This window comes from Trachypithecus francoisi, unplaced genomic scaffold (genome assembly GCF_009764315.1).
Source record: "Trachypithecus francoisi isolate TF-2019V2 unplaced genomic scaffold, Tfra_2.0 Lachesis_group10, whole genome shotgun sequence".
Taxonomy (NCBI): Eukaryota; Metazoa; Chordata; class Mammalia; order Primates; family Cercopithecidae; genus Trachypithecus; species Trachypithecus francoisi.
Window position 1 is genome coordinate 6,102,233 of NW_022681455.1, and position 26,891 is coordinate 6,129,123.

Genomic DNA, 26,891 nt, shown 5'->3' on the forward strand with positions numbered 1-26,891 from the left:
TCAGAGGGAATGGGCTGGCTCTAAGGGTAAGCATGACAAACAGGTTCCATCTTGGGTGCCAGTTTCAAATCAATTGCTAGTTGCTACCTGGAATTGAGAAAGATTCTGAGGTCTTATCTGAGCTACAATTGTTCGGTGATGTCTGCCATGAATATAGGATCTCCTATATATGATTGTCGTAAGACCATAACAGGTGTTCATTATGCAGGTCTCCATGCTGGCTATCCACTGATTCACCACAATGGTTCATGAGCTTATTTATGAGAAAATACCTACAGAGATTTTATAGTTTCTGGAAGCTGGTTTTTGAACTAAATATGCAACTTGATCCTTCAGTGAATATAGTTAATAAAATGTAGAAAGAGAGAGGTGAAGAAAACGGTGACATTAACACCTGTTAGAGTCATTTTCTTTAGAGGATAAATGCTTGTTTTCCTATCCAGGTTGGGTTGTCTACTGCCGAGGAAGGATGGTTTCTCAAGAAGTTGTGATTAGTAGTGTGTTATATTGAAAATTAAAAGCATTCACCTCTGCTCAGATGCAAATATAATCAGTTTAACTTTATTTTAAGCTTCCATTACATTGTAATTAATAATAATATACTAAGTTAAGCCAGTTTAACTGTCTAGCAAAATGCATTTCATTTTAAAATTGGGTATTGGGAGACCTGGCAAATGCTGTGAGATTACTAGTAAAGTTAAGTATGATGTATATATAGAGGGAACCAGCTCACCCTCATAGGTTAGTGCTGAAGGCTCAGAAACAGTCTCAAAGGCTTAGAAATGTAGTTATATAGACTAGAGAATTCCATTCTGATTTTGCCCCCAGTATCCTTATCACTGTTCCTTTTTTTTTTTTTTGCTAAGAATCACAGTCTACTGGCCTAAATCACACCCTATACATGTCAGTGGGAAATTCTGGCCATAAATCAGCCTTGCAAATACATAGCAGGTAGCCTTGTCTGTAGTGGCCTTGGAATATAATACAAATGATGTCAGCATCCTCTGTGGTTGGGTCAGAACTAGCACTAGCTGTTTGCAAGGCTGAGTCCATATTACCCTTCAGGACCTGAGTGCCAAGCTGCGGTCTCAACATGGGTGATGTGAAGGACAAGAGAGAATCAGTGGTTGCAGTCCTTCTATATATCTGGTCACTAGATCCACCAGCTTCTCCATCTTATTGGGCTTATTACATCTCTGAAAAGGGACCTGAACCTGCATCATTCTGCAAAGGAGATGATTCCTGAGAGATGGGTGAAATATAGTCACTAACTAAAGAGATAAATCCCTCACTTTACTTCCTAGTATTGCATCCCAAAAAGGGTTAAAGTAAGGGATATTGGCTCCTGCTGATCAGGCCACAGTGCGACACCTTCTGTAAAATGCACCGCAAAACTACATTATTCAATAGACTTGAGTGCTGCACCTGCTTTCTTATCTCCTTGTAGGTGATTAAGTTTCCCACAAATGCAATTTGTTAATATGGGGCCACCTCTTCTCACAAGGTGAATCTGTAAAATTTGGCAGGCATTTGCTTGGCTGCAGGTGCAAAATGAAAGACCTTTTCCTGGCTTTGCCAAAAATAAAAATCATGTTGTGCTCCAGTCCTGGGAGAAATATTCTGACCTGGAGGGTAGAACCTGACCCCAAGAAAGGGGATTGGAATTCTAGAGCCCAAATCATGTGCTATTATTCCCAAAAGGCCTAGTGGGGAATCTGAAGTCTTGTTTTAAATGAGGCCAGGTATTGAGCAAATCTCCCTGGTAAGAGAGCCCACTGATATTTGGAGCTGTAGCCATTTGTGATGATAAATGACGACTGTTACTTTTATGAGCTATGAGAGCTTAATTAGAGCTTAATTAAAACTAATGCTCAGCATTCTTTGGAAGGTAGAGAGATTAACAACTAACTTCCATGCCGAATAGCCTGGGCTTTGAAAAGTATGTTTTTGAAATACGTGGGATCTCCACTCTGGGGCCCTCTCCAGTCCTGTCTGGGTCTTCACACCTAAGCCAAAGCAAGAGCTATTTTTGCATTAGAATTTCCTTAGCCAAGACTACAAAGCGCCAAATGCCATGGTTCATCTCAGCCTCCTGTGCATTCACACGGAAGGTCGTCTCTGAATCTGCACGTCCAGCTCGCCATACACATGTCTCAGGGAGTCACTGCTCATGCTGGCTATCAGCTTCCGAGGCCCAGAGACCCAGGGCCGGCACACTTCTTCCCACTGCACGGTGGAGCTGGGCCGGATTTCACTGAAAGGATGGAAAAGAGAGGAGAGGTTGGAAGATCCAGCTTTCCACCTTGATCAGGAAGCAGTGAAAACTCTTGCCTAAGTCACGTGCTTTCTTTCTCTCAGTTGGTGCTTAGGGCACTGAAGACTCTCACTGGCTGATTCGGCAAGTGACACCCCAAATGAGGCCCTCACATAAGGCTCTGCAGAACCTGTCACTGACAGTCTTATTGGGTCATGGTTCCTTCCACTGGGATGCATCCGCCGGCCTCCCAGTGGCCATCAGGAGCTGGGTTGAGCCCTATCCAACCATTAACTCTAGCTTGTCCCTAAGCCCTCCATAGTAGCCTTATCTATGTGACTGGTCTTCTGAGCCTCAGCTCAGCTTTTGCCACTAGTTTCCTCCTGGGATTAGAGTCCTATCTGAATCCCCCAGCTGCCTTTGCTGTGGTCCTGACACTCAAGTTAGCTTTTGCCAACTCCCTTGGGATAGACCTTGTTCCCAGACTCAGCATCTGGAACACAGCCCTGCCTGCTGCCATTTGACTTTGAGAATCTTCATGTTCTGTAATTAAAATTCCTCTTTCAACCACCAAATTGGGCCCCTCCACCTATGCAACTTTCTGCTACCATCTATTGCCAATGTCCTAATGTATCTGGTCAATGACATAGCCTTGAGTGGTTCTGGTGTTCTCCTTTTCCTCCCAGCCTTTGCCCTGAAGTCTTCCTGAGTGTCATAAACAAGCCCATGTCAGTGCAGACTGAGGCTAATCAGGGCTGGGGAGATTTAGTGTTCTCTGGGGTGCTTCACATATAGCCTCCCCTATAAACCTTGGGAGATTATATTCAGATTTTATACGTATGACAGTTCTTTGAGGCAGATACTATGCAGTAGATTTTATGATCAAGAAAAATGGAAGGTTAACCAATGAAGTCCCTTTTTCAAGATCACACAATTGGTAAATAGGCAGAGATGAAATTTGAACCCAGGTTTTTCTGAGACCCATATTCATACGCTTTCTGCTACTCTTCACTACATTTCATAAAAGTATACACCATATGTTCTATAAGAAAAGGCTTTTTCTAAGATATTTGCACACACATATTTACAGCAGCACAATTTGTGATTGCAAAACCATGAAACCAGCCCAAATGCCCATCAACGAGTGGATAAAGAAATTGTGGTATGTATATACCATGGAATACTACTCAGCCATAAAAAGAAATGAAATAATGGAATTCACAGTGACCTGGATGAAACTGGAGATCATGATTCTAAGTGAAGTAACTCAGGAATGGAAAACCAAACATCCTATGTTCTCACTCATAAGCTGAAGCTAAGCTATGAGGGTGCAAAGGCATAAGAATGATGCAATGGTCTTTGGGGACTCAGGGGAAAGGTGAGAGTGATAAAAGACTACAAATTGGATACAGTATGTACTTCTCAGGTGATGGGTGACCAAATATCTCAAAAGTCACCACTAAAGAACTGATTCATGTAACCAAACACCATCTGTTCCCCCAAAAACCTATGGAAATTAAAAAAAAAGAAAAAAAGAAAAGGCTTTTTCTGACCACTGTGCTTACTTTTTCATAGGTTTTATTTCTCAAGCAGGAAAGATGCTTTTTGACTTGGTAATAAGACTGTCCCACAAGTGTTCATGGAGGATTCATTGAACTCTTTGCAAAATAATTTAGGAAAGTTTCTCCTGTCTGCATGCAGAGAGAAAATTCTCAGTCCTCAATTCACAGTGCTCAATTCAATACCAATGTAGGTTTGCGATATTTATTTCTCAACAGCTGTGCTATTGTTTCCTGTATCCATTCATTGTCTCTCCTCTGGTTCCCCCAAGTGATCAATCAGAAGCACTTTGTGAAACAGTGGCCCTGGTTAAGGACCTGACCTGAGACCATGTACTGTAGATAACCACCTCAAATAGAAGCTAAATCTTTAGCTCCCCCTTATCATTTTCTCGTACTCATAAAACCATCTGGCATAATGACGTGTACATACGAAAAAACTCATACATGAAGATACTCATACATGAAGATACATATGCATGCTACTTTACATACAGATAAATTCATAATAGAGAGAAAAAATCATTTTGGTAAGTAGAGCAATGTTGGAGTAATCCTATTTTCTGGGGATGGATGTTGTGATAAATGATTCTCAGTAATGTGCTGAGCCATCAGGAGATACCGGCCATTTATCATCTTGAATGCACGCAGGCAAATGAGATTATTGTTACAATAAACTGCAACTACCCATAGTTTGTCCTCTGTGCGTCTAGCCCTTAGCTTCTGTCCTATTTGAGAAACTTAAAGTTTAAGCCCAAATCACAAAGTGGGGGAATTTTTCTCTTGAAATAATTTACTGAACTGGATCATTTTCTAAAGAGCAAAGTAAATCTGGAAGATAAATTATCTGATGCTCTGGAAGCTTCAAGTGCAGAAAGCTAAGAGTCTGTGGGGGGGGAACCTCTGTGCATCTGAGATAGGCAGGAGCCAGTGGGGGAAGAGCAGGAAGGTAAACCATTTCAGAGTAGAGTTGGCTCAGGGCGAGTGAGGGGTGAGACACAGCACCGCCTTCTTTGTTCCTGGCTCCGATTCCCTGTTTACCAGCTCCCCACCTTCCAGGCCCTCTACTTTGGGCTCAAGACCTCCTGCCTTCTAAACACCACATCTGGCAGGGTGTCGGTGAATGAGTTGGGGGTGGTGATTCCCCAACTATTTAAGAGCTGTATTCTAGAGAGAAATACAGTCTTGTAAAGGATTTTGGTTCTGTGGAATTGCACTTTCTAGGTGCCCAAGTTGTTACATGGATCTGGCACTCCTAGATCAGATCTTGGCAACATAGGGCACAGTGGAGTGTTTCTAATTATCTGACCATATGGAAGTGGGCATGGACTGGCTCAGGTCTCGGTTGTGAAGGTGTGTGCCGGAGTGAGGAGTAAACAGAGAAAGTAGCGCTTGGTCCAAGTTGTAAGCCCATCCTAGATGACAAATGTTTTCTATGTCGTGATTTTTAGCCCAATTTTTGACTGTCTCTGAGAAATAAAGCTTCTTTTGCCTGGGAGACATTCCACCCTGAATCTGGGTTTCTATAACTATTCAGCCATAAAAAAGAATAAAATCCTGCCATTTGTAACAACATGAATTAGACCTGGAGGAAGGGCATCATGGTAAGTGAAATAAACCAGACATGGAAATACTACATGATTTCACTCACATGTAGACACTAAAAAAAATTTTTTTAAAGTTGATAACATAGAAATAAAGAGTAGAACAGTGGTTACCAGAGACTGAGGAGGAGAACATGAAGGGGAAGATGGGAAGAGGTTGGCCAATGAGAACAAAGTGACAGTTAAATAGGAGGAATAAGTTCTGGTGTTCTATTGCATGATAAGGTAACTATGATTAACAGTAGGTATTGTATATTACAAAAGAGCTAGAAGACATGCTTTTGAATGTTCTCACCACAAAGAAATGATAAATGCATGGGGTGATGGATACACTGAATACTCCGATTTGATCATTATACAACACACATTATATGAATCAAAACATCAAATTGCCCCACATAAACATGTACAATTACAATGTGTCAGTAAAAAAAAACTTAAAAAGAGAGATTGAGAACTGTTATGGACTAAATGTTTGTGCTCCTCACAAATTCATTTGTTGACATCCAAACTCCAGTGTGATACCATTTAGCGATGGAGCTTTGGGGAGGTAATTAAATTAGAATAGGTCATGTGGGCGGAGCTCATGATGGGATGAGTGCCCTTCGAAGAAGAGATGCCAGAGAACTTGTCCTCCCTCTCTCTGCCCCATGTGAGGGCACAGTGAAAGGACAGCCATCTGCAAGCTGGGAAGAGAGTCCTCAACAGGAACCAAATTGGTCGGCCCCTTGTTCTCGGACTTCCCAGGCTCCAGAAGTGTGAGGTATAAATGTTTGTTGTATAAGCCACCCAATCTATGGCATTTCTGTTACAGCAGTGCAAACTGACTAAGAGCAGCTAGCCTGTCTGTCTATCTACTTGTCTGCCTAGACTTACGTGTTGCAGTAACTACTAATAGTACCTTAAGCCAGTGTGTGGGCAGGACATCTGTGTCCACGTGGGGACTAGCCTTATCCATCCTTTCTCCCGATTCACTCCACTTTGCTCCACCCCAATGTCAGACATTAACAGTAAACAAACTGTCTGGAGATTTAACCTATTTTGAGCCTGAGGCCTCCCAAATAGTGGGTCATTGCACTGTGTGATCATTCATCTTTTGTCTAAGACACACAGTGTCCTTTTTTCATGTGTTGACCTTGACCAAGGTGGAATTCTGGGGGGATAGCCAAGGTGTAAAGATAGAAGAGGTTCCAGGACACTCAGATAAAGCTTGTGGGGTTACTGTCTGGGAAGGAAAAATTGGATACAGCAGGGGGCTCTATGGAAGAGGAAACGCGTTTCACTTTGCCTGAACGATTCTTGCATCTGATTCGAGTGGGAAGGTGCGAGAACGGGTGAGTGAGACTGTCGTTTCTGATGAAAGCAGGGGTATGGCTGCTGACCTCTCCATCTAGCTGGGGTTGATTAGTAATTTACTTCTTTTTTCTTTCCTGCAACTTTCCTATTAGCACAGGAAGGTTGCTATGTTTTGTGCTTGCATTGTTTCAAAAGCACTCAGATTATTTTCTCTGTTGTTTATTGCATCTGCAGTAAGGCATCTCTTAAATGATGAGATGCAGAAGCTATAAGCCTTGTAATTTGAAAGAAATGTGGAGAGCCCTTTATGGGCAATAAAGTACCCCAGACGGTTTAAGTGAGGCCTTGCATTTATCCCACAGATTCCAGAGTGGGGTCGCTTCCATAAAGGGTGTTGGGAAAATTCTTAACATATCTGGTCATGAGGCGGTTTCCAAAGTCCTCTACCTCCCTTTCTGTGCCTTAGAAGGTCACCCCACAGGAAATGTGCTAGATTGATTGATGCTGACAAGGACTTATTTGTGGTAGAAATGAAAGTAATAAACCTCAAAGATTGGGATCCATTCTGGGTGTCACGCTTTAAGAGGAGTAGTGACAAATTGGAATGTGTGGGAGAGAGAGACAGAGAGCTGAAACCACGTTAGAGGAGAGAGAAATAAAGTCAGGACAGATTTTTGTCCCCAGGTAGAAAAGATTCGAAGAAGATGAGACAGCTGTTTGCAAACATTTGCAAACCATCAGATGGAAGAGAGATGGGCCTTACTTTCTGTCAGTCCAGATGGCAGAATTAGGATCATTGGTAGGATCAAATGGTAGAAAAACATGTTTCCTTACCATTAGAGCTACCTGACCATGGAATGGTTTATCTTGTTGTGTTACACTCTTTGTTAGTAGAGGTCACAGAAACTGAGACCTGTCAAGCACAATTTGAAGGGGGCTCTGTGTGGAAGAGGCTGAGTTTCATTCAGATCATTATAGAACCTGGGGTTGTCTTTGGTCCCCTGAATGGGGAACCATCTAGAACTCTTTAGGCTCTACTAAAAAAAAAACCTGAATCCAACAGTTGTAGACAGTGATTGGGATGGTAAAATCTGTGAGGTGAGGCTGGAGACAAAGGAACCATGAAAAGGGAGCATCTCTCAGCCTATTATCTGACACATGGTAGAAGCTCAATAAAGATGAGAATTGTCCATACATGAGTAGGTAGTACAGCAAAGTGGTTCAAACTTGGGTTCTGGAATTCACCAGCCTGAGTCTGAATCTTGGCTCTGTTTTCATAAACTGTGTAACTGAAGACTCAACCAGTCAAACCTTTGAGAGGTTTGAAGACTCAACCTCTCAAAGCCTCAAATTCCTCAGCTACAGAAGAGAGATAATAGCAGTATCCACATCATTAGGGTGTCTTTAAGGATTAAACGATGAAAATGCTGGTCAAATCAAAGTTTTACTCCATGGTCAGCAAGGAGGAGGCAGCTTCCCAGACGTTTTCACTGGGGAGCAGATCTATATTTGGAAAAGACACACGCAGAGAAAACTTCTCGCAGCCCTGCACTGCCTGCCTGGTCTCCCCAACCCAAGGCTTACCGGAACATCTTCCTCATTGGTCTTGTTATTCCAGGACCATCCAGATGTATCCAGACATTTCGCAGGGTTTCTTTTAAAGGATTGGTAAATTCAACTGTCACAATCATGTCAGAACCAACTACCTGAGCACCACGGACCTAAGAGAGAGAATGCAGCTCATTAGCAGCAAATAAAACCTCGTTCTGCTCTCTTGTTGCCTTATCCATCTTCACTTTTACTAGAGTTTTATGGTACAGTTATTTTTCTGGCAATGGAACCAGAGTGATGAGGATAGCTGATTGCTTTGACTGGGGGATACCTATTGAGAAAGAGATGGAAATTTACTCATTAGAATCGTACTCCTTTTCTCATTATAAAACCAGCCTAATTAGAGCTCAGGTCAATAATGGTGGCCACTGACTGCTCTTTGTCAGCAGGAGGGGGAAGTGCATTTGGTGTGGTAACAGGTTTCCACGGTGAGGGCGGCCAAGTGAACTTTGCTTCTGGATAGGCATCAAGTTTCCTGCTGGGACACAGGGGATTCCTGAGTTCAAGGGGTAGAAAATGCTTCAGGACACGTGTGCCTTCTTACTTTTAGACACATTTGGAGTCCTTACTATTGAACATGAAGAAGAAGAACCTGGATATTAAAATAAGGAAAGGAGATTTTTCTTCTGCAGCCACACTACCTCAGTCCAGGAGAATAAAAGGTTATTTGTTGGTGAGTTGATCTATAATGACTCTCAGCAGTATCAGGTATTTGGAAGAACAACACAGGAGACAGCCAGAGCTCAGTGCCAGCTTCAACACTTATTCACAGTGGGGACTCAGGTGGTTTAGGCTTTCTGACACTCAGTTTTCTTGTCTTTAAAATGGACTGACATTTTTATGGGGTGATCTATGTAGAATGCTCTTATTATTAGTATACCTTAAGTTGTGTTTACTGTATGCCACATACTTTAGATCCATATGCTTTTCCAACATAAACTCAATGTGCTGCAAAATGCCAGGTGGCTGTAAGACTTGTTTGTTTGTTTGTTTAGGAGCTATGTATACCAAATGAATGGATCTGTATAAGCTCTAAGTAACTTGGGAATAGGATAAGAATAATAGTTCTTCCCTTGCAAGAAAGGTTTGGAATGAAAAATGCTCATAAAACAACAAACATATTGCAAGGCACATGGCAAAGGCTCAATGCATTTCAGCTGATGCTTTTTAGGGTAGCAATGCTCTGGGTAGTTTGTCTTATTCGCCTTATATTTCAGCCCACTTTTAACTCCAATACTTAGTACTTCAATACCAATGTCCAATAAATATTTATTAAATTAAGTCAATGGCTCAAAAATGGAATTTATTGGATGTCTGGATCTTCCATATGACAACCCAGCCATTACTATACCATGTTTCTTTAGCCACTATATAATATGGGAGAAAATATATGGAAATGAGCCTTTTTTAAGAATGGAGGCAAAGAGGAAGGACATTGCCCAGAGAAGAGGACCCTCGCTTACTGATGCTACAGTCAAGAATAAAATCTTCCTGATCTGATCATCACACTGTATGTATGAATTGAAAAATCACATTTACCCCATAAATACTTACAATTATTTATATATCAATTAAAAGAAGAATACAGTCTTATGGCTTTACTCATCAAGCCATGCTTTGTGAATAAATTTATGGCTATGGGATTTCTTAAGTCTATAAGAAAAATGAAACTTCCAGACAACTCCCCAACTTTGTTACATTTAAATCCTCATCTCCTGGAGGGCAGTGGTGGAGAGATGGGTTCAGGGGAACTAGGAAAGGGGCAGACAATGGTCATGGCAGCAACAACAGCAGGTGCACCTAGACAGCATGGATCATGTGCCAGGCAGGGAGTCCAGCACTCTAACCAGCGATCCTCAGTCTGGTAATGGGTGGATCCTGTAATTCATTTATTTGAGGCACCCCTATTGATTACGAAGAACCAGCCCCAGCTGACAACCGTAATTCACATACATTCTTACGTAAGCCTCACAACACAAGGGTTATATTTGTATCAGCTCGATCAGACAATAATAATAGTTATTCCCTTAAGAAGAAGGAGGTTTTCTGGGGCAGGATCATTCGTGCCAGGCATTTCATTTTATAAAAGAGAAAACTGTGGTTCAGGAAAATAATTAACTTGAATGAGGATTCGAAGCTGCTAAATGACCAAGCTGGGATTGAAGTTAAAGTCTGTGTAACTGGAGATCTTGAACTCTAAGATAGAGTCCTGCTCTGAGGTCAGGGGAGCTGGAAAAGCCAACAACTCAGCCATAACAAGACAACCAAAACTGTTTCATACTGAAGTCCCCCCATAAAATATATATATATGCCAATCGGGAAGTAAGGGAGATTTTTCAAATCAGTGGGAGCAGCATTGGATTTGAAGTCACACTGACAAGACTGAGAATGAATAAGGCATAACGGGGAGGACACTGGTTAAATAATAGGCAAACTGGAACATGAACCAGAAGTTACTTTTATGGCTGGCTGGCACATGGGATGTGGAGGGATAAACCTGGTTTGAAGGCTGTGGCAAACAGAGTAATCATGATCTAGATCAGGGTTTCTCAGCATCAGCACTGCTGACATTTTGGGCTGGATGTATCTTTGTTGCAGAGCTGTTCTGTACAATGCAGGATGTTAAGCAACATCCCTGGTCTCTACCCACTGCATGCCAGGAGCAGCCCCGTACCCCAACCATCACAACCAAAAGTGTCTCCAGCAATTGCCAAATATTCCTTAGGAAGCAAAATTGCCCTCCAGTTGGAAACCACTGGTACAGACAAAACATGTGGAAGACAGACTGAATTTTTCACTTTCTTCCCAGAGGCCCTGCCTCAATCAATTTAGATATTGAAGGTGTAGCAATACATCAGAATACTTTACATGGTGTCCTTGATTTAATTCTCAAGCGTGTCCAATGTATTTTTTCCTGCATTAAGAAAAATTTCCAAAACATCTTTGGATTAAAAAAAGACAAAATAAAGATAGCATTTACAAAAGCTCTCTAAACTGAAGAAGATGGAGTGGCTACAGAGACATTATTGGCAAAAGTGTTTGCTATGATCACTTTATTCTTTCTGGAAAAAATATTTGGAGCCATCTGTCTTCTCCACGGTATGCTATATAAGGATGGGCATAAGCTCCTTCAAAAGCAAATCTGATAGTAGCTACTGACCTTTCCTCCACGCAGACATACACAGTGACAAATATAAGACATATACAATATAGGCATACATTTTAAGGGTACTCACTATAGGCCTATGAAGTCTATACATGGTTCATAGACTATTCATAGGGGCCCATGATCCCTAGACTAAGAACCCTTTCCACACCAGTAGACTGGCTCTACATGAAGCCTCCTACGCTGTGGAAAGTGAACTACACCCTTCCAGGTCACTGATGACAGTGATAGGGAATGTTTAGTGTTTGAGAAACTGGCCTATGCAGTTGAGCCCTTCATAGATAGGCTTCAGATCTGAATATGATCAGGAGATTAAACCTTCTCAGGTAATTTCATATGTCATGCCTAATCAGTTTGCTTCCAGTATTATCTCTGTAATTAGATGCTGGCATGGGTGTATCAATTCTGCCCAGATTTCCCTGATGCTGGAGTGGGGAGCAGGGAGAAGGTAGGGGAGGGGTGAGAGGAGAAGCCCTTCTCTGGTTGTAGAGTGTTTCTTTTGCAATTAACAAAAACCGGTGTCCCTTTTCTGACATTTGTCTCCTGCACTGAGAATGTAAACTTCCTGTCCCTGACTACTGATGGGAATGAACCTTAGACACTCAAACCTAACTAAACATAAAAACCTGCCCAATGCTCGACATCACTGTGTTCTGCTTGGGAAACGTAACTGGAGGTGTCTCCCTCTCCTTGCTTTTTTTGAGGAACATGCTGCTAACACATAGTGTTTTCATGTTATGTGTTGATTTCAGTGATGCACCATGCTATGGTACCTACAAAATGCTGAGAACAATGACTATTTGGGGAGAAAATGTGTTTGCATCACATTATTTTAGGAATCTGCAAAGCTCCCTTTTCCTTATTGCTGAAAGCATAATTCCATATCTGCATAGTCATATTTTCATTTCATTTTCATAGTCCTATTTTTCATTTTCTTGCTCTCATAAAACCTTAAATAAAGGAAGCCTTCAGGCAATTTAGAGAAGGTTACTTCAAAAAGAAACTTTTATGTGTATTCACTTTAGAGAAGAGTATTCATTACTTGGGCCAGAGAAAAGAATAAAGCATATGTCTTACTTGGTGACATCAAATCCTTTTGCATATACTTGATGGTCTTAAGTTCTTCTCAAGATTCCATTTAAAATATCTCTGTTTTAAAAAAATGAGCCTGTAATATGATACTTTTCCAAGTAACATACCACTTACTGATATCGACACACTGAATTCCTGTCCTTTATACTAATTCATGATAATGAGCTGCTACTCTGATTCCTTGGTAAACAGGAAAGTTACTAACACGCACATATACTCTCTCTTATATAAACATTTTGGGAAGAAATAACTTTTTTAGAAATCACAAGATATCTTCCACTAAGCATATGCTTTAAAAATATGTAACTGTATTCAAAATTGAAACTGAAATGAAGGAAAAAGTTTGAGAAAGAGTAACATAAATTAAGTTGGCAATTTGATATACATAATTTATTAGCGCATCTAACTGCTCTTATTTCAAATACTTTCAATCATGTATCGCACATATTTCTGGAAACTGTATTTTTTCCCTCCCCCTTGGCCTGTGATCACTGTTGATAACAAGCAATTTCTTGTTTGTAAACTCTGCTCATCACCACAGGCACTACCCTTGCTTTTAGCTGACACTTAGATGAACACTTACTAACCAATGCTAATGGTTCTAGGATGGTTAGGAAATGTCCTCAGTCTATATTTTTATCAATATAGTAGCCACTAGCCACCTGTGACTGTTTATATTTAAATTAATTAAAATTAAGTGAAATGTAAAAAATTCAGTTCCTCCGTTGCACTAGCCACATTTCAAGGACTCAGTAGCCTCACGCGGCTGGTGGCTACTGTATTGGATGGAGCAGATTTAGAATGTTCCCATTACCCAAGAAAGTTCTATCAACTCACTTAATCCTCCCAACATTATGAGGTAAACATTAGGAGTCTTCATTTTATAGATGAGGAAACGGAGACACAGAGGAGTTAAGTAACTTGCTCAAGTTCACACCATTGGTAAGTAGGGTAGAAGAGACTCAAATGTAGAGTGGACAGTCTGGGGCCATAGCCTTTGCTCAGCAACACGTGATCCTGACTCTGATTAATGACAACAATAATAACAAGCGACTTACATTTATTTAGTTAGTGTTTACTTAGTAATGCAGGCATTCCGTTCATCATTTTACTTACACTACCTTATTTAATCTTCTCTACAGCCCTATGGTCTTGGGGGTAGACATGATTATTAATCCCATTCTGTTTATGTGAAATTGAAATGTAGAAGATAAATAAAAAGCTTACAGAGTTAGGAATCTGGCAGAACTTGGATATAAATCCAGGTCTTTCTGACTCTAAAACATTCATCTTTAAAACTACATATACTGTGATCTCTGACAGAAGAGAGGTAAAAATAGAAACTTTTCTTTTTTTGCTGGAACAGCTTCTTTATTTTCTGAAATCCACCAAAGAATCATTTGCAGCATCACCTTTTAAGTTATCACTAAATCATCAGTTGAGGACGAGGATTATAAGTGGACCCTGAACTAAATTAGAAAACACCTATAACTCACCTCTCTCTTTTTGACTTTATAGAGAAGGAATTAGATTTCTATGCCAGAGTAAAATGTGACAAGGTAGCCTCCGGGCCTGATATATATTACTTGATGATAATAGGAATCACTATCTAGGATTTTCTATTTTAAAAATGACAGAGATGCCACTTTTAAAAAGAGCATCAGTAGCCCAGACATACTGGGATTACATGACTGGAATGTGAGATTGGTTATTCTCATGTGTGTCTCTCTTTAAGACTAAAAGCAATAGCAAACATGAAATGCACAGAGCCAATTATGTTTTAGGTACCGCAGTTACCAGTGTCTCCTCATTTTCATCCTAAAATGTGCACTGTTCTGTAGCTGTCCTGGAGAGAGAGATAGAAAAGAACACCTTTGATGAGCAGGGCTCATAGACATGGTCTAGGCTCGTCTATCCTGGCTAGGGACACCCACAGTGTGGTTCCATGGCCACAATCCCCTGTGAAAGCAGCCACGAGGGGATGGAGAGTCAGCTACGGGAGCAAGGCTAAAGGTGTCCCCTCCTGGGATACCCTGTGGTAAGCAGACTTTCCTTGCTCAGAGTCCCTCACAGCTCACAGGTAGATACCTCTGATTTTTCTCCATAAATAACCTGAAAGAGTGTCATGGACATAACTGAGGTGACTGGGATGCACACAGTGGTGCTATTCCAGGCCAAGCTGAAGGGAGAGCAAGCTGGATGAAGGGGCTAAAGACCAGGGGCTGCCACTTTGAGTGCTTGGACAAGTGGCTTGACCTCTCTGGGCCTCAGCTTCTTATGCAGTTAGTGGGATGACTCAATGTAATATCATACAACAGAGCATCTGACATATACTAGCATTAATGAAATATGAGGTTTAAAGGGAGAACATGTTGCCAGGGTGACCATGAGAACCTCCTCACCTATAAGGTTTTCTATGGGGAATGACATGGATTCGGTTTCTCAGAGACTAGAGAAGAGAACCACAAAGGAGAGAAGTAAAGAAGCCCACCTCCCGGTTCCCATCTCCGGCCTCCCCATGAAGGGTGTGGTGTGGGCAGGAGTGAGTCTTGGTGACGAGAGTGTGATGGAGCCACAGAGAGCACAGGAGGTTGGAGAGAGAACGTGCTTGGTTGTGGGCACGGAGGGGAAAATGGTCAGAGTTCAGGAATAATGAGAACACATAGTTTTTGTTACCATTTTCTGCCTTGATGACAAGTTTGTGATATTTACGGAATGAAATGAAACTATAGCTAAATCTCACATTGTAGCCAGTCGCTGTCATGTACTTTGTTTGGGGCACACATTACATCTCAAGTGGTTTCTCCAATTTTAATGTGTCCTCTGGGATAAAGTTGTATGACTGGGATGTGGGAGGAGTGGGACCAGCAACCACCACAGCCACCCTTCCTTGCTCCATCCCGGTAGGTTTCTGGGGTGTAAGTCATAGGAGACGGAAGAGGATTCTACTGTTAACCTCAGTAAAAATTGTGGGCATCTCATGAAAAGCTCTGGTTAGAACACAACATTAGGATGGTTGTTAAGAAAAAACAAGCTAGTGTCTGAAGTTGGAAGAGATCTGGACATGGGGCTGGAGCCAAGGTGCAACTGTGCAAAGTGGAAAGGGACCCCCCTTTTTGGGGGGGGCCTGGCTTCATGCCAGGCTGCAGGGCTTGATGGTTGGCGAGTGGGCTGCACTGGGTCCGCTCACTTTCTCCTTCCCACCCCCAGATGGGCACAATTTGCAAAGGACTAAGTGTTGGCCTGGGAAGCCGCCCAGAGGAAGGTCCCTGCCTCCTCTCGGGTCAATAGTGATACTTCCCATGGGTCTTGTGTTATCTATACAATGCCCCACCAAACAGTGTTGGTCATGTAGACATTCTGCTTGTTGAAGTCAATTTCTGTGGGTTAAGCCTCTTTCACAGGGCCCATGTACACTGTCCTTACAAGAAGAGCACCCCAGGCTCTGTGTAAGTGCTGGTTAGCTCAGGTTAAAACAGAGCAACTGCACTCCTGGAGCTGTTCCAGGTGAGCCAGTGCTGAAAGAAAATGGTAGCAATCTTACCCCATTTCAGAAAAACACAACAAAAATGTTCTCACTGTTGGCTGGGCGCAAAGGCTCACGCCTGTAATCTGGCACTTTGGGAGGCCGAGGCAGGTGGATCACCTGAGGTCAGGAGTTCGAGACCAGCCTGACCAACATGGTGAAACCCTGTCTCTACTAAAAATGCAAAAATTAGTTGGGCGTGGTGGTGGGCACCTGTAATCTCAGCTATTCGGGAGGCTGAGGTAGGAGAATTGTTTGAACCCAGGAGACGAGGTTGCAGTGAGCCGAGATCGCACCACGCACTCCGGCCTGGGCAACAGAGCAAGACTCTAAAGAAAAAAAAGAAAGAAAGAAAATGTTCTCACTGTTGAATTTTTCTCTGGTAATGTTTTGTTTTTGTTTTGTTTTGTTTTTTGAGTCTTGCTCTGTCACCCAGGCTGGAGTGCAATGGCAGGATCTTGGCTCAACTGCAGCCTCTGTTTCCTGGATTCAAGTGATTCTCCTGCCTCAACTTCCTAATTAGCTGGGATTACAGGTACGCACCACCACAGCCTGGCTAATTTTTGTATTTTCAGTAGAAACAGGATTTAACCTTGTTGGCCAGGTTCGTCTCAAACTCCTGACCTCAAGGGATCCACCTACCTTGGCCTCCCAAAGTGCTGGGATTACAGGTGTGAGGCACTGTGCCCGGCCTCTCTGATAATGGTTTTGAAAGCTCTAGGCATTTGCTACAGTTTATTTACAGAGTGGGCACCAAATAACTATATGAAGAATGGATGAATGCAAGAGTGACTAAATAAAGAGATAAATAAAAACTGGAAAGTCATTCAGCTAATGGACAAAATAAGTAGAGAGCAAATGCAGTCAATTGTCCTAACTTTTTTTTTTTTTTTTTTTTTTTGAGACGGAGTCTCGCTCTGTCGCCCAGGCTGGAGTGCAGTGGCCAGATCTCAGCTCACTGCAAGCTCCACCTCCCGAGTTTACGCCATTCTCCTGCCTCAGCCTCCCGAGTAGCTGGGACTACAGGCGCGCGCCACCTCGCCCGGCTAGTTTTTTGTATTTTTTTTTAGTAGAGACGGGGTTTCACCGGGTTAGCCAGGATGGTCTCGATCTCCTGACCTCATGATCCGCCCGTCTCGGCCTCCCAAAGTGCTGGGATTACAGGCTTGAGCCACTGCGCCCGGCCCAATTGTCCTAATTTTAAAAGTTTTTTTTTGAAAAATTTGGAGACACCTGTTTGCTTATGCTTGTAGCTTTAAAAATCACATGCATAAAAAATGGTTATGTTTTCTCCTAGCAAAATTGTTCCTAGTTCATATGAGAAAATTAGTCCTATCAGTGCTTGCTGACATCCTGCAAAGGCTGCAGGACTTTTTCCACGTGAGAATACCACAGAAGTGCTGGCTCCTGAGCTGCTTTAGAATGGCAGGTACTGAGTAGAGATCACTGAAGGAACATGTGAGCATCTCCTCTCTCTCCCAGGCCTTACATCAGGATCTCCAAGGCGGGCCTTCCTGCATGAGGAGGGCCCCATTCCACAGGGAATGCTGCATACACTCAACACCTGGTGACCAGAGATTCAAGAGATTCCATGCCACTAGGTGAGGGCCACATTCAGGCCACTGGCCCACTTCAGTCCAGTGGCCCACACACTGCTCTAAGCAACCCCCAGGCATTGATGGGACTACGGAGGAGAAAGAGAACATTTACCAGCAGCTACTAGGCTCGGACATAGGCCATGTATTCTCACAAACGTTGCTACAGATGTGAATCCCCCCAAGGCTGTGTTTTATATGTGCCTGTACTTAACAGGTGGAGCAGTATAATCATAGTGTATTCATTTTGCAAAGGGGATACTGAGGTTCAGAGAGAGAGGATGTGTGTGTGTGTGTGTGTGTGTGTGTGTGTGTGTGTGTGTGAGACAGAGAGAGAGAGAAAGAGAGAGAACAAGCAACACATGGGAAGGCAGAGAAAAATTCTATGTCTGATTGTAATGAAATTTTCTTTTCTCGTCAAAATATTTTGATAGCATGGGGAAAGAGACGTGTGCTCATTAAAGTTTAATGACTGTCTCTCTCTGCCTGCTTCCATGTGAGGATCACACATTCTGACTCACATATGGTGGGTGCTGGGAATGGTTGACTGGGAGCACAATTGAGCTCAGTCTCCATCTTTATCACCACAGGGACCAGTGAAATCCACGACTGGGCCCACTGGGATGCACAAACAGGCAGCCACTGGCCTGCTTTGGTTGACAGTGACTTGGATTCAGACATGTGAGCCCAATATTGTTCCAGATTGGCCTAGATTTGCTCTAAAGGGGAATCAGGTAAGAACAGCTGGAAACTCCAGTTCCAAGGCTGAGTTGGGTACTTCCCCGAGAAGACAATGCTTTGAGCAAAGGCTTTGAAGAGAAGGGAGGAAGGAAAATGTGGCTCCAACTTGTGGGAGAGCGGAGTTGACGATCATGTTACATTCCTATTCTAGCAACTCCCCTGAAGCCTCTTTGTTCACAGAGTCGATGATAAAGCTCTCATCCAAAATTGTAGACTCCCCTCAACATAGCCCTAAACTATCTTTCTCAGGTTACCCTTACTCATCCCTGCTCCCAGCCTCCACCCCAGCCAGGGCACACTTCTCACTGCTCCACCTCCCTTCTAGCCCTTGCTAACATTTTCTTCCTAGCATCTGAAGGGGTCTCTCCATCCGTCTCTACTGGTTGAACGTTATCCGTTCACGGAGGACCATTCATCTTTCTACAGTCTTATTTCTTCATGTCCCACACCACTCAAGTGTGGGTGATCTCTCCTCCTTTGAATACAAAACTCTCTGCAAAGTCAATGACCACCTCTGCTTTGTGTGATAGTTCCACTATAGCCCAACGGCTGCCAGCACGGACTTCCGAGTCAGGAAGACCTGGGCCAGAAGTGTCTCTCCTTCCCTCAGTAGGCACGTGATCACGGGCCAGTTACTAATAAACAGCAATAATGGCAATAATAGCAGCAACCAGCGTATATAGGTATGCGCTGTGACTCAGGCATCCATTGACTCATAACATACTCACAAAGACCCCAGAAGGAGAGTTACCATTGCTTTTGACTTACAGATAAGAACGCAGAAGCCAAGAGAGGTGGAATGATCTGTCCATCAAACACAGTTATGATGTTCAGAAAACAAGCTTTAAACCCAGATAGTTTGGTTCCAGAGCCCGTGTTCTGACCACTGTGCTACAAGGCACTGCCTTCTCTGGTCCTCTCAGTTTTCTAATCAGTAAAACAGGGGTTATAGTAACGTCCTCCTTGTAGGATGGTAGAGAGGGTTAAATAAGATTCCAGCAGAAAGGCGTTTAATAATGTAGTGCTTAATAAATCATAGCTGCTGTCATCATAATCACCAGGGGCTGGTCCCAACCCTTCTCGTGACTGAGCTGAGCAGGAAGGGCTGTGGTCTCCTCTCTGTCTCTCACATAATTGCACCCTGTGCCTGGCACATTTGCCTGCAGCAACCTTGAGGCTCAGTCAGTTGTGTGTCCATCCAGGCTCAAAGAGGTTGAAAAAGGGTGTAAGCGTTTTCTTAGAATTTACAGAAATATGTCCTATGTAATTCTGGACCTCTGAGCCATTGTGGTTTTGTACTTTTACTGCATTTAGCTCTCTTTCCAAGTCCTCATTGTTTAAAAACCTTTTATTTTAAGTTCAAGGGTACATGTGCAGGTTTGTTATATAGGCGAATTTGTGTCATGAGGGTTGTACAGATGATTTTGTCATAAAGATATTAAACCTAGTACCCATTCGTTATTTTTCCTGATCCTCTCCCTCCTCCCACCCTCCATTCTCCAACAGGACCTGTGTGTGTTGCTTCCCTCTATATATCCATATGTTCCCATCTTTTAGCTCCCACTTATAAGCGAGAACATGCAGTATTCAGTTTTCTCTTCCTGTGTTAGTTTGCTAAGATAATGGCCTCTGGCTCCATTTGTGTTCCTGCAAAGGACATGACCTCATCCTTTCTTATAGCTGTGGCTGCATTGTGTCCAGTCTACCACTGATGGGCATTTAGGTTGATTCCATGTGTGTGATATTGTGAATAGTGCTGCAATAAACATATATGTGCATGTATCTTTATGATAGAATGATTTATATTCCTTTTGGGTATATACCCAGTAATGGGATTGCTGGGTCAAATGGAATTTCTGTATTTAGCTCTTTCAGGAATCGCCACACTGTTTTCCACAAGGATTGAACTAGTTTACACTCCCACTAACCATGTATAAGTGTTCCTTTTTCTCCACAACCCCACCAGTACCTGTTATTTTTTGACTTTTTAGTTATAGCCATTCTGACTGGTATGAGATAGTATCTCATGGTGGCTTTGATTTGCATTTCTCTGATGATTGGTGATGTTGCCAATATCCAGCATCTATAAGGAACTTGAACATGTTTACAGGGAAAAAACAACCCCATTAAAAAGTGGGCAAGGGACAGGAGCATATACATGGCCAACAAGCATATGAAAAACAAAAAAACTCATGGAGGCTATAATTCTTAGCAAACTAATGCAGGAACAGAAAACGTAATACCACATGTTCTCACTGACAAGTGGGAGCTAAATGATGAGAACTTATGAACACACAGAAGGAAACAACAGACACTGGGGTCTACTTGAGTGAGGAGGGTGGGAGGAGGGAGAGGAACAGAAAAGATAACTACTGGGCACTGGGCTTAATGCCTGGGTGATGTAATAATATGTACACCAAACCCCTGTAACACGTGTGTATCTACATAACAAACCTCATATGTACCCTCAAACCTAAAATAAAAATAGAAAGAAAGGAAAGAAGGAAAGGTAGGAAAGAAGGAAGGAAGGAAGGAAGGAGGAAAAATAATTCAACAATCGAGTTTTGTTTTATGCAGTTTATCTGACTCCTCCCCCTAGGCCTCCTTTGGAATATTTCAACTTGAAGTTTTCTTATTACTCTCCTCTCCCCTTTTTTTCTCTTCTCCTCTCCATTCTCCCTCCTTTTTCCTTCCTGTCCCTTCCTCTTCTCTTCTGTTCTCTCCTCTCCCCTCTGTTCTTCTCTCCTCTCCCTCCCTTCCCCTTCCTCCTCCCCTCCCCTGCTGTGACTCTGCATTTCACATCTCCAGGAGGCTAGGGGACCCCCGGTCCACAGGCCAGAGCTTCTGCACCCAAGCCCTCTCACAGCTCCGTGACTCCTGGGTGGTCCTTAGGGTGTGAGTGCTTTACCCAGGAGCACTTCTACTCAATGTGGATTTAGGTTATCTTGGAGTTAGTAGGGCTAATGGTTAAAGGACAGTTTATGGGATGATGCCCCATTCCACCTTTTTGAACAAACTTGGCATGGACAGAAGCCAGAATTTCCATCTCTCTCATGCTCTCTTCCCTATCAAATGTCCCTACTTCTAAATAAGTTTCCTCCAGGAGCAGCATCTCTGATTCCTTTGTGGAAGGAAACACAAAACAAAATAACTCTCCGTTTAAAGTACTCTCTCCATGCCCAGGTCTGCTAACTTGTGGGATAAGGTATTCTGATTGTGCTCCTTGGGAATTAAACTGCTCTTTATGTAAGCCCAGAAGATAACTAACAAATAATCCTTCAAATTAATAGTGCCTAAAAGATGAAAGTTATCAGTTTCCTTCATACATCCGGTTTATTATCAGTGGTGCAATTAAATTCTATTTTCTGCTGTGGTTTGAGCACTTCACAGCTTGGGAAGGCTCTCTCCTGAGACCTTTGCAGGGACAGGCCGTCACTTCATAATTAGGTACACATGCAGGCCTTGCTGCTGGTGGGGAAGGCTCAGGGTTGAGCTCATAAATGAAACCTGCTCAACGGCCCACAGGGGTAGCAAAAGCTGCTTCCACCAAGCGGCTGGGACAGGCCTGCAGTAGCAGCTGCCACATGTCTGTAGGAAGAGCCAGCTGTGAAGAACAGCTTTGGGGTTAGGGCGTCCTGCACCATAAGCAATTAACTTCACATTCTCATGGATGACGGTATCTCCACAGCAACCCTAATTCCCACCTCTCCATTTTGCATTTGTTTCTGACTTTGCCTGCCAACCCTGCACATCCTCATTTTCATTCTTTCTTTTTAACCTTCCTGTGCAGACAATGCCATGGTGGGCCTGTGGGCCATGACAGAGGCGAAGGAACCAGAGACATGACAATGTAGGCCTTTGTAGAAAAGAATGGCCTGGTGTTCTGCTCCCTGATGGGCATTACATGCCTGTGAGCTTGGGTGGGCTTGCCTTGGGGTGTCTCACTGTGTCAATCACACAACCAGGCCATAAGAATAGTTGAAGGAGCGGGTTCACAGCCCTGCTTTTGCAGCCAACCTGCTGGGGTTGGAAGCCCTGCTCCACCATTTGCTGGCTGTATGGCCTTGGAGGAGCTATAAAACCTCTCTGTGCTTCAGTTTTCTCATCTGTAAAGGGATGCCAATACTCTTTACCTTGTGGGGTTGTTGGTGGTTGAAAATGCACCCATGTAAAGTGCTTTAAAAACAGTGTCTGGAGCCCAGTAGTTACCCAAGGAACACTGCCATTCTGAATGCTGCACAGCAGCCATTAGCTTTCCAAGTGATACACAGCAAAGGATTCATGAGAAGCAAGGACTACCTCACCCTGCCCACCTCTAGGACCATTAACATATGATCAACTTTATAAAGCTTTGATTTATCTACCACCTTAGAGCAATGTAGTTTAGCAGGATCTGTGCTAATTGCTCTTAATCACTTCAAGAAGATTGTTCTCTGGAGACTAGGGAAGGGCTCTATGCCCTGGATAAGGGCTGCATGAGATGTCACTTCTCAGGGTCCCTGCCAGAGGCCTGGGTTCCTGCTTCAAGGGCAGGAAGGTGTCTTATGGATTTAACCACAGAACCCCCAGAAACTACAGCAGTGGGTCTGAGAAGTAGGAGCACGTGGGCTCCCACATTTGTCTCCCACTCTCATGCACTCTCGGCCTTCCTCTGCCAAGTCTCTTGAGCCACTTGGGCAGAGATTTGTGGTGATCACTGGAGAGGCACCATGAAAACTACTGATCAAGCAGGCAAAAAAAACCTATGGTGATAGAAGTCAGAAAAGTTATTATCTTGGTGATGGTCCAGGGGGTTATTGGCTAGAAAAGGCATGAGGGAACTTTCTGGGGGTGTTTGAAATCCTCCATTTCTTCATCTGGCTCATGGTGGCAAGGCACACACACACACAAAATCATCATCAAGCTGTATATTTTGATCTGTGCAATCTACTGTCCACAATTATACCTCCATAAACAAAATTACTGTCCAAAATGTTGCAGGCAGTTTATCTACCTCTTATAGCATGCCTGACCCACTTTATTCTGGAGACAATGAAAGTTCTAAGTATCTGTAGCCATTACACATCTTTATCTTCCTCCACAAGTGTGTTTATACCCACAGGTTATATTTATATCTGCAACCACATCTATATATTTAAATCTGGAGAGGAGAGAAAAGTGTTATATGTATGTGTCTATATATAGGGCAGTTTACTTCTTTCAAAGAACACGAGGATCCTAGCACTGGTATTTTTTTTGTTTTGTTTTGAACAGGACATTCATTCACACACACACACACACACACACACACAGAAGCACACACATGCACACATGAACAGTAAGTCTGTGTGCCTTTCTCTCTGTTCCAGGATGAGACGCTAAGACTGACCTTGATGATGAGCTCAGGGATGGTCAGCACGGTGGACTTCTGCTTAGCCAGAACATCCCTGGTCTCATTGATGCGAGCTGTGACAAAGAAGTGCAAGGATGCTTGTTCCAGCAGCTGACCCATGTACTCGCCGGCTTGGATCAGTACCGCCTCTTTCTTGACTGGTAGGAGAAAACACACACGGGCCTGGCATCAAGACTTGAGACAGCGTCTACTTTACTTTTTCCCAAGTTTTCCCATCCTTCCCACATTAGCCTGGAAGCCACCAGGAACACAGCAAAGGTAAGGGGCAAGTGGAACGAAGAGTCAATTGGGGATAAGCTGTCCTGCTTCTTAGGTAAAGAATGTGCTGGAAATTTAATATTCACTGAAGTCTTACTGGAGAAAATGTGTCAAACCTTCCAAACAGTTCTTTTGCTGTTGTAAAAGAAATGCCATGGAAAAGATGTGATTTTTGTGGCAAGGAAGGATCAAGGGGTTTTAACGGTGGCTTTGATTTGGGCTGGGATCATCCCAAAATGGAACACGTGGAGTGCGGAAGTCCAAGGTCCCCATTCCACACGTGATCCCCTTGTCGAATAAGAAGTGTCTCACCTAGGCCATGGGCCACACTCAGACAAAATTGTCAACTACATAAACATTGTAGCACTCCACATTTTCTCTCCAATCTGATATCATGATTTTTCTATTTAAGAGAAGGAGGCTGTTGAAACCAGTGTCTACCAAAGGCATTCAACTACCTCCAAACCTCTGTTTGTGATTTAGAAGACCTCTGTGGAAACCAGTCACTGATGTCAGATTTCTAGGTCCTGGGGACAAGCCAATGAGAATGACATTTGGAGGATGGGGAGTGGTCTTGGCTCCCCTCCAATTACCATCTGGGCTGAGGATGGTGAGTTCTATCTTGTGGCTCTGGCTCACTTTCTCTCTCTAACTCCCATTTCCCACTGTCCAGGATTCTAGAGAGCAATGGGCAGTTTCTCTGTAGGCTGAACCCAGGTGTGCACTCGCTGCTACCCGGTCGGAGCCAGATGCCTGCATGTGCCGAGAGCTGGCAGACCCTGCAGGTGAATGGGTGGCTCATTCCTCCATCCCCAGCCACAGGGAACAGACTCTATGAACCTCCACAGAACTGAATGTCTTCACTGCTTTCATTCTCAATTTCTGGCTTTTGCCAAAGACTTCTCCTTTCTGTGGAAGTTATTGAAGGAAACAGCTTCATGGCCAACAATTCCAGTGCAGAGGGTAATACATTTTAGTCTGCTGTACTGAACAGCAGTTTGCAGGAGCGTGGAGTGCCTGTGGATGGACATGCACCAGAGCAGAGAGCAGGGCCCCTCACTCCCCACTGGCTCGAAGGTGTGGGTACATTGAGCCATGCCCATCATCTGTAGAGGAACTCTCACACCTGTGCTGGATCTGCAGCAACTGGCTCTGGACCTTGAAGACCAAGAGGCTGGGAAGGCCTCTGCCTTGGGCAGCACTTCTATTTGGAAGTCGCTTTCCAGATGTGTAAGTGCTGTGCCTGCTTCCAAGACTTCAGATTGAAGAGTCCTCAGTCTTGGCTCTATATCACAATCACCTGGGGACCTTAAAGACCTACCAAACTGGATCTCATTCCAGGCCAATTAAATCAGAGCCTTGGAGGACCCAGACACCTGTATTTTTAAAAGCTCTGCAGCTGACTCTGATGTGCAGCCAGGGTTGAGAAGGGCCCCTCCAACAACCAGGGGCATCCTTGTAGAATCAGCCCTGCAGACAGCCTGGGTTCCAGTGGAAGAGATGGCTTTCCAGTCTAGGTCTTTGCTGTTCCTCCACCTGGGAGCTTGTTACAAATGCAGGTTCTCTGACTGCTTACTGCACCACTGAAGTCAGGATCTGCATTTGAATAAGACCCCAGACAATGCCTATTCAAGTGTGAGATGCTCTGAGAGACGGGAGGTTCTAACAGCAGAAGGGGCAAGTTAGGGCCAGAGTTAGGGTGGACTGAGGACTACCTGGATTTTAAATTGAAAGGCCTGCATCCTGGGAACCCCATCAATCCCTGCAAAACTAGAAAGATTGGTCATTGTAGACGAGCAGTTGTCAATAGCGAGCAATGTTACCCCCAGGGGACATTTGGCAATGTCTGGAGACCTTTTTGATTGTTACAACTGGGGTGGAGGGTGAGTTACTACTGGAATCTGGTGGATAGCAGCCAAAAATGCTGCTAAACATCTACAATGCACAGGATAGTCCCACAACAAAGTATCCAGCCCATAATGTCAATGGTGCTGAAACCAAGCAACCCTGCATACAGCAGGTGGATTATCAGAATGTAGTGGTCTATTTTAGGCAAGCACTAAAGAGCTAGCTTTGTTGGCTTGATTTCTGGAGCAGAGCTGTTCTATTTAGCTCTTTAAAGCTATGACCTTGCCTTGACCTTGGCCTCCAGGTCCTGCCTTTTGGAATGACTGGCTCTTCTTGCTGTCTTTGGACCTAAGCCTGGACCCTGCTTCTTCCGTGGCTCGCCTTGCGATTAATAGTCTAGATAAGTGAGGTTCTGGCCTTCTATTGGTTACAGCCTCAGATGAGCATAAATAGCCAGTTTGTCGTGTCTCTAGATAGAATGGATGAAATGGCAAGGTGGAAGGCCTCGAAGAACCTGCATTTTGCCTCTAGCTGCCTCCAGTAATAACAATAATAAAATGACTTCCTCTGGCTATTTCTAGAGGACTGTGTTTGACCACTGGGTTTCTTTTGGCTAGTGGGATATGACTTCTTTACAGAGGCTCTTGCTATCTTTATAATCTCGGTATCAGGACCCTCTCTTCTCTGAGGTAGAAAACTCCCTAAATCATAGCACTAAAGAAACCAGGCTGTGCTTCAGAGCCCAAGAGAACAGTGCTTCTGAAATAGTATGTTATGTAAGTGCTGTGTTTTGCCACTGCACAAGAAATTGTTCTAGATAAAGTTGATTAAACGTGGCAAGAGAAGGAGGAATAGGTTTTTGCGCTATGAGCGGTGGGGCTGGGATGCTGCCAATATCATTTACGGTGTCTGGGGAAAGCCAAGGGAGACACAGACTGGAGCTGCCTCA

General features: G+C 43.5%; 1 protein-coding gene across 2 annotated transcripts in view; it reads right to left on the reverse strand.

Moving 5' to 3' along the window:
- Positions 1 to 539: 539 nt before the first annotated feature.
- The window catches only part of F13A1 (coagulation factor XIII A chain), a 157,395-nt gene continuing 131,043 nt past the window's right edge, over positions 540 to 26,891 (reverse strand). The window contains exons 13-15 of one of the 2 annotated variants that reach the window (XM_033216116.1): positions 23,813 to 23,973; positions 8,298 to 8,434; positions 540 to 2,254 (exon numbers count right to left, since the gene is read on the reverse strand). In XM_033216116.1, coding sequence (XP_033072007.1) covers positions 2,101 to 2,254; positions 8,298 to 8,434; positions 23,813 to 23,973 — 452 coding nt within the window. In that variant the 3' untranslated portion in view covers positions 540 to 2,100. The remainder of the gene's footprint in view (positions 2,255 to 8,297; positions 8,435 to 23,812; positions 23,974 to 26,891) is intronic. The other variant, XM_033216117.1, reaches the window with a different exon arrangement.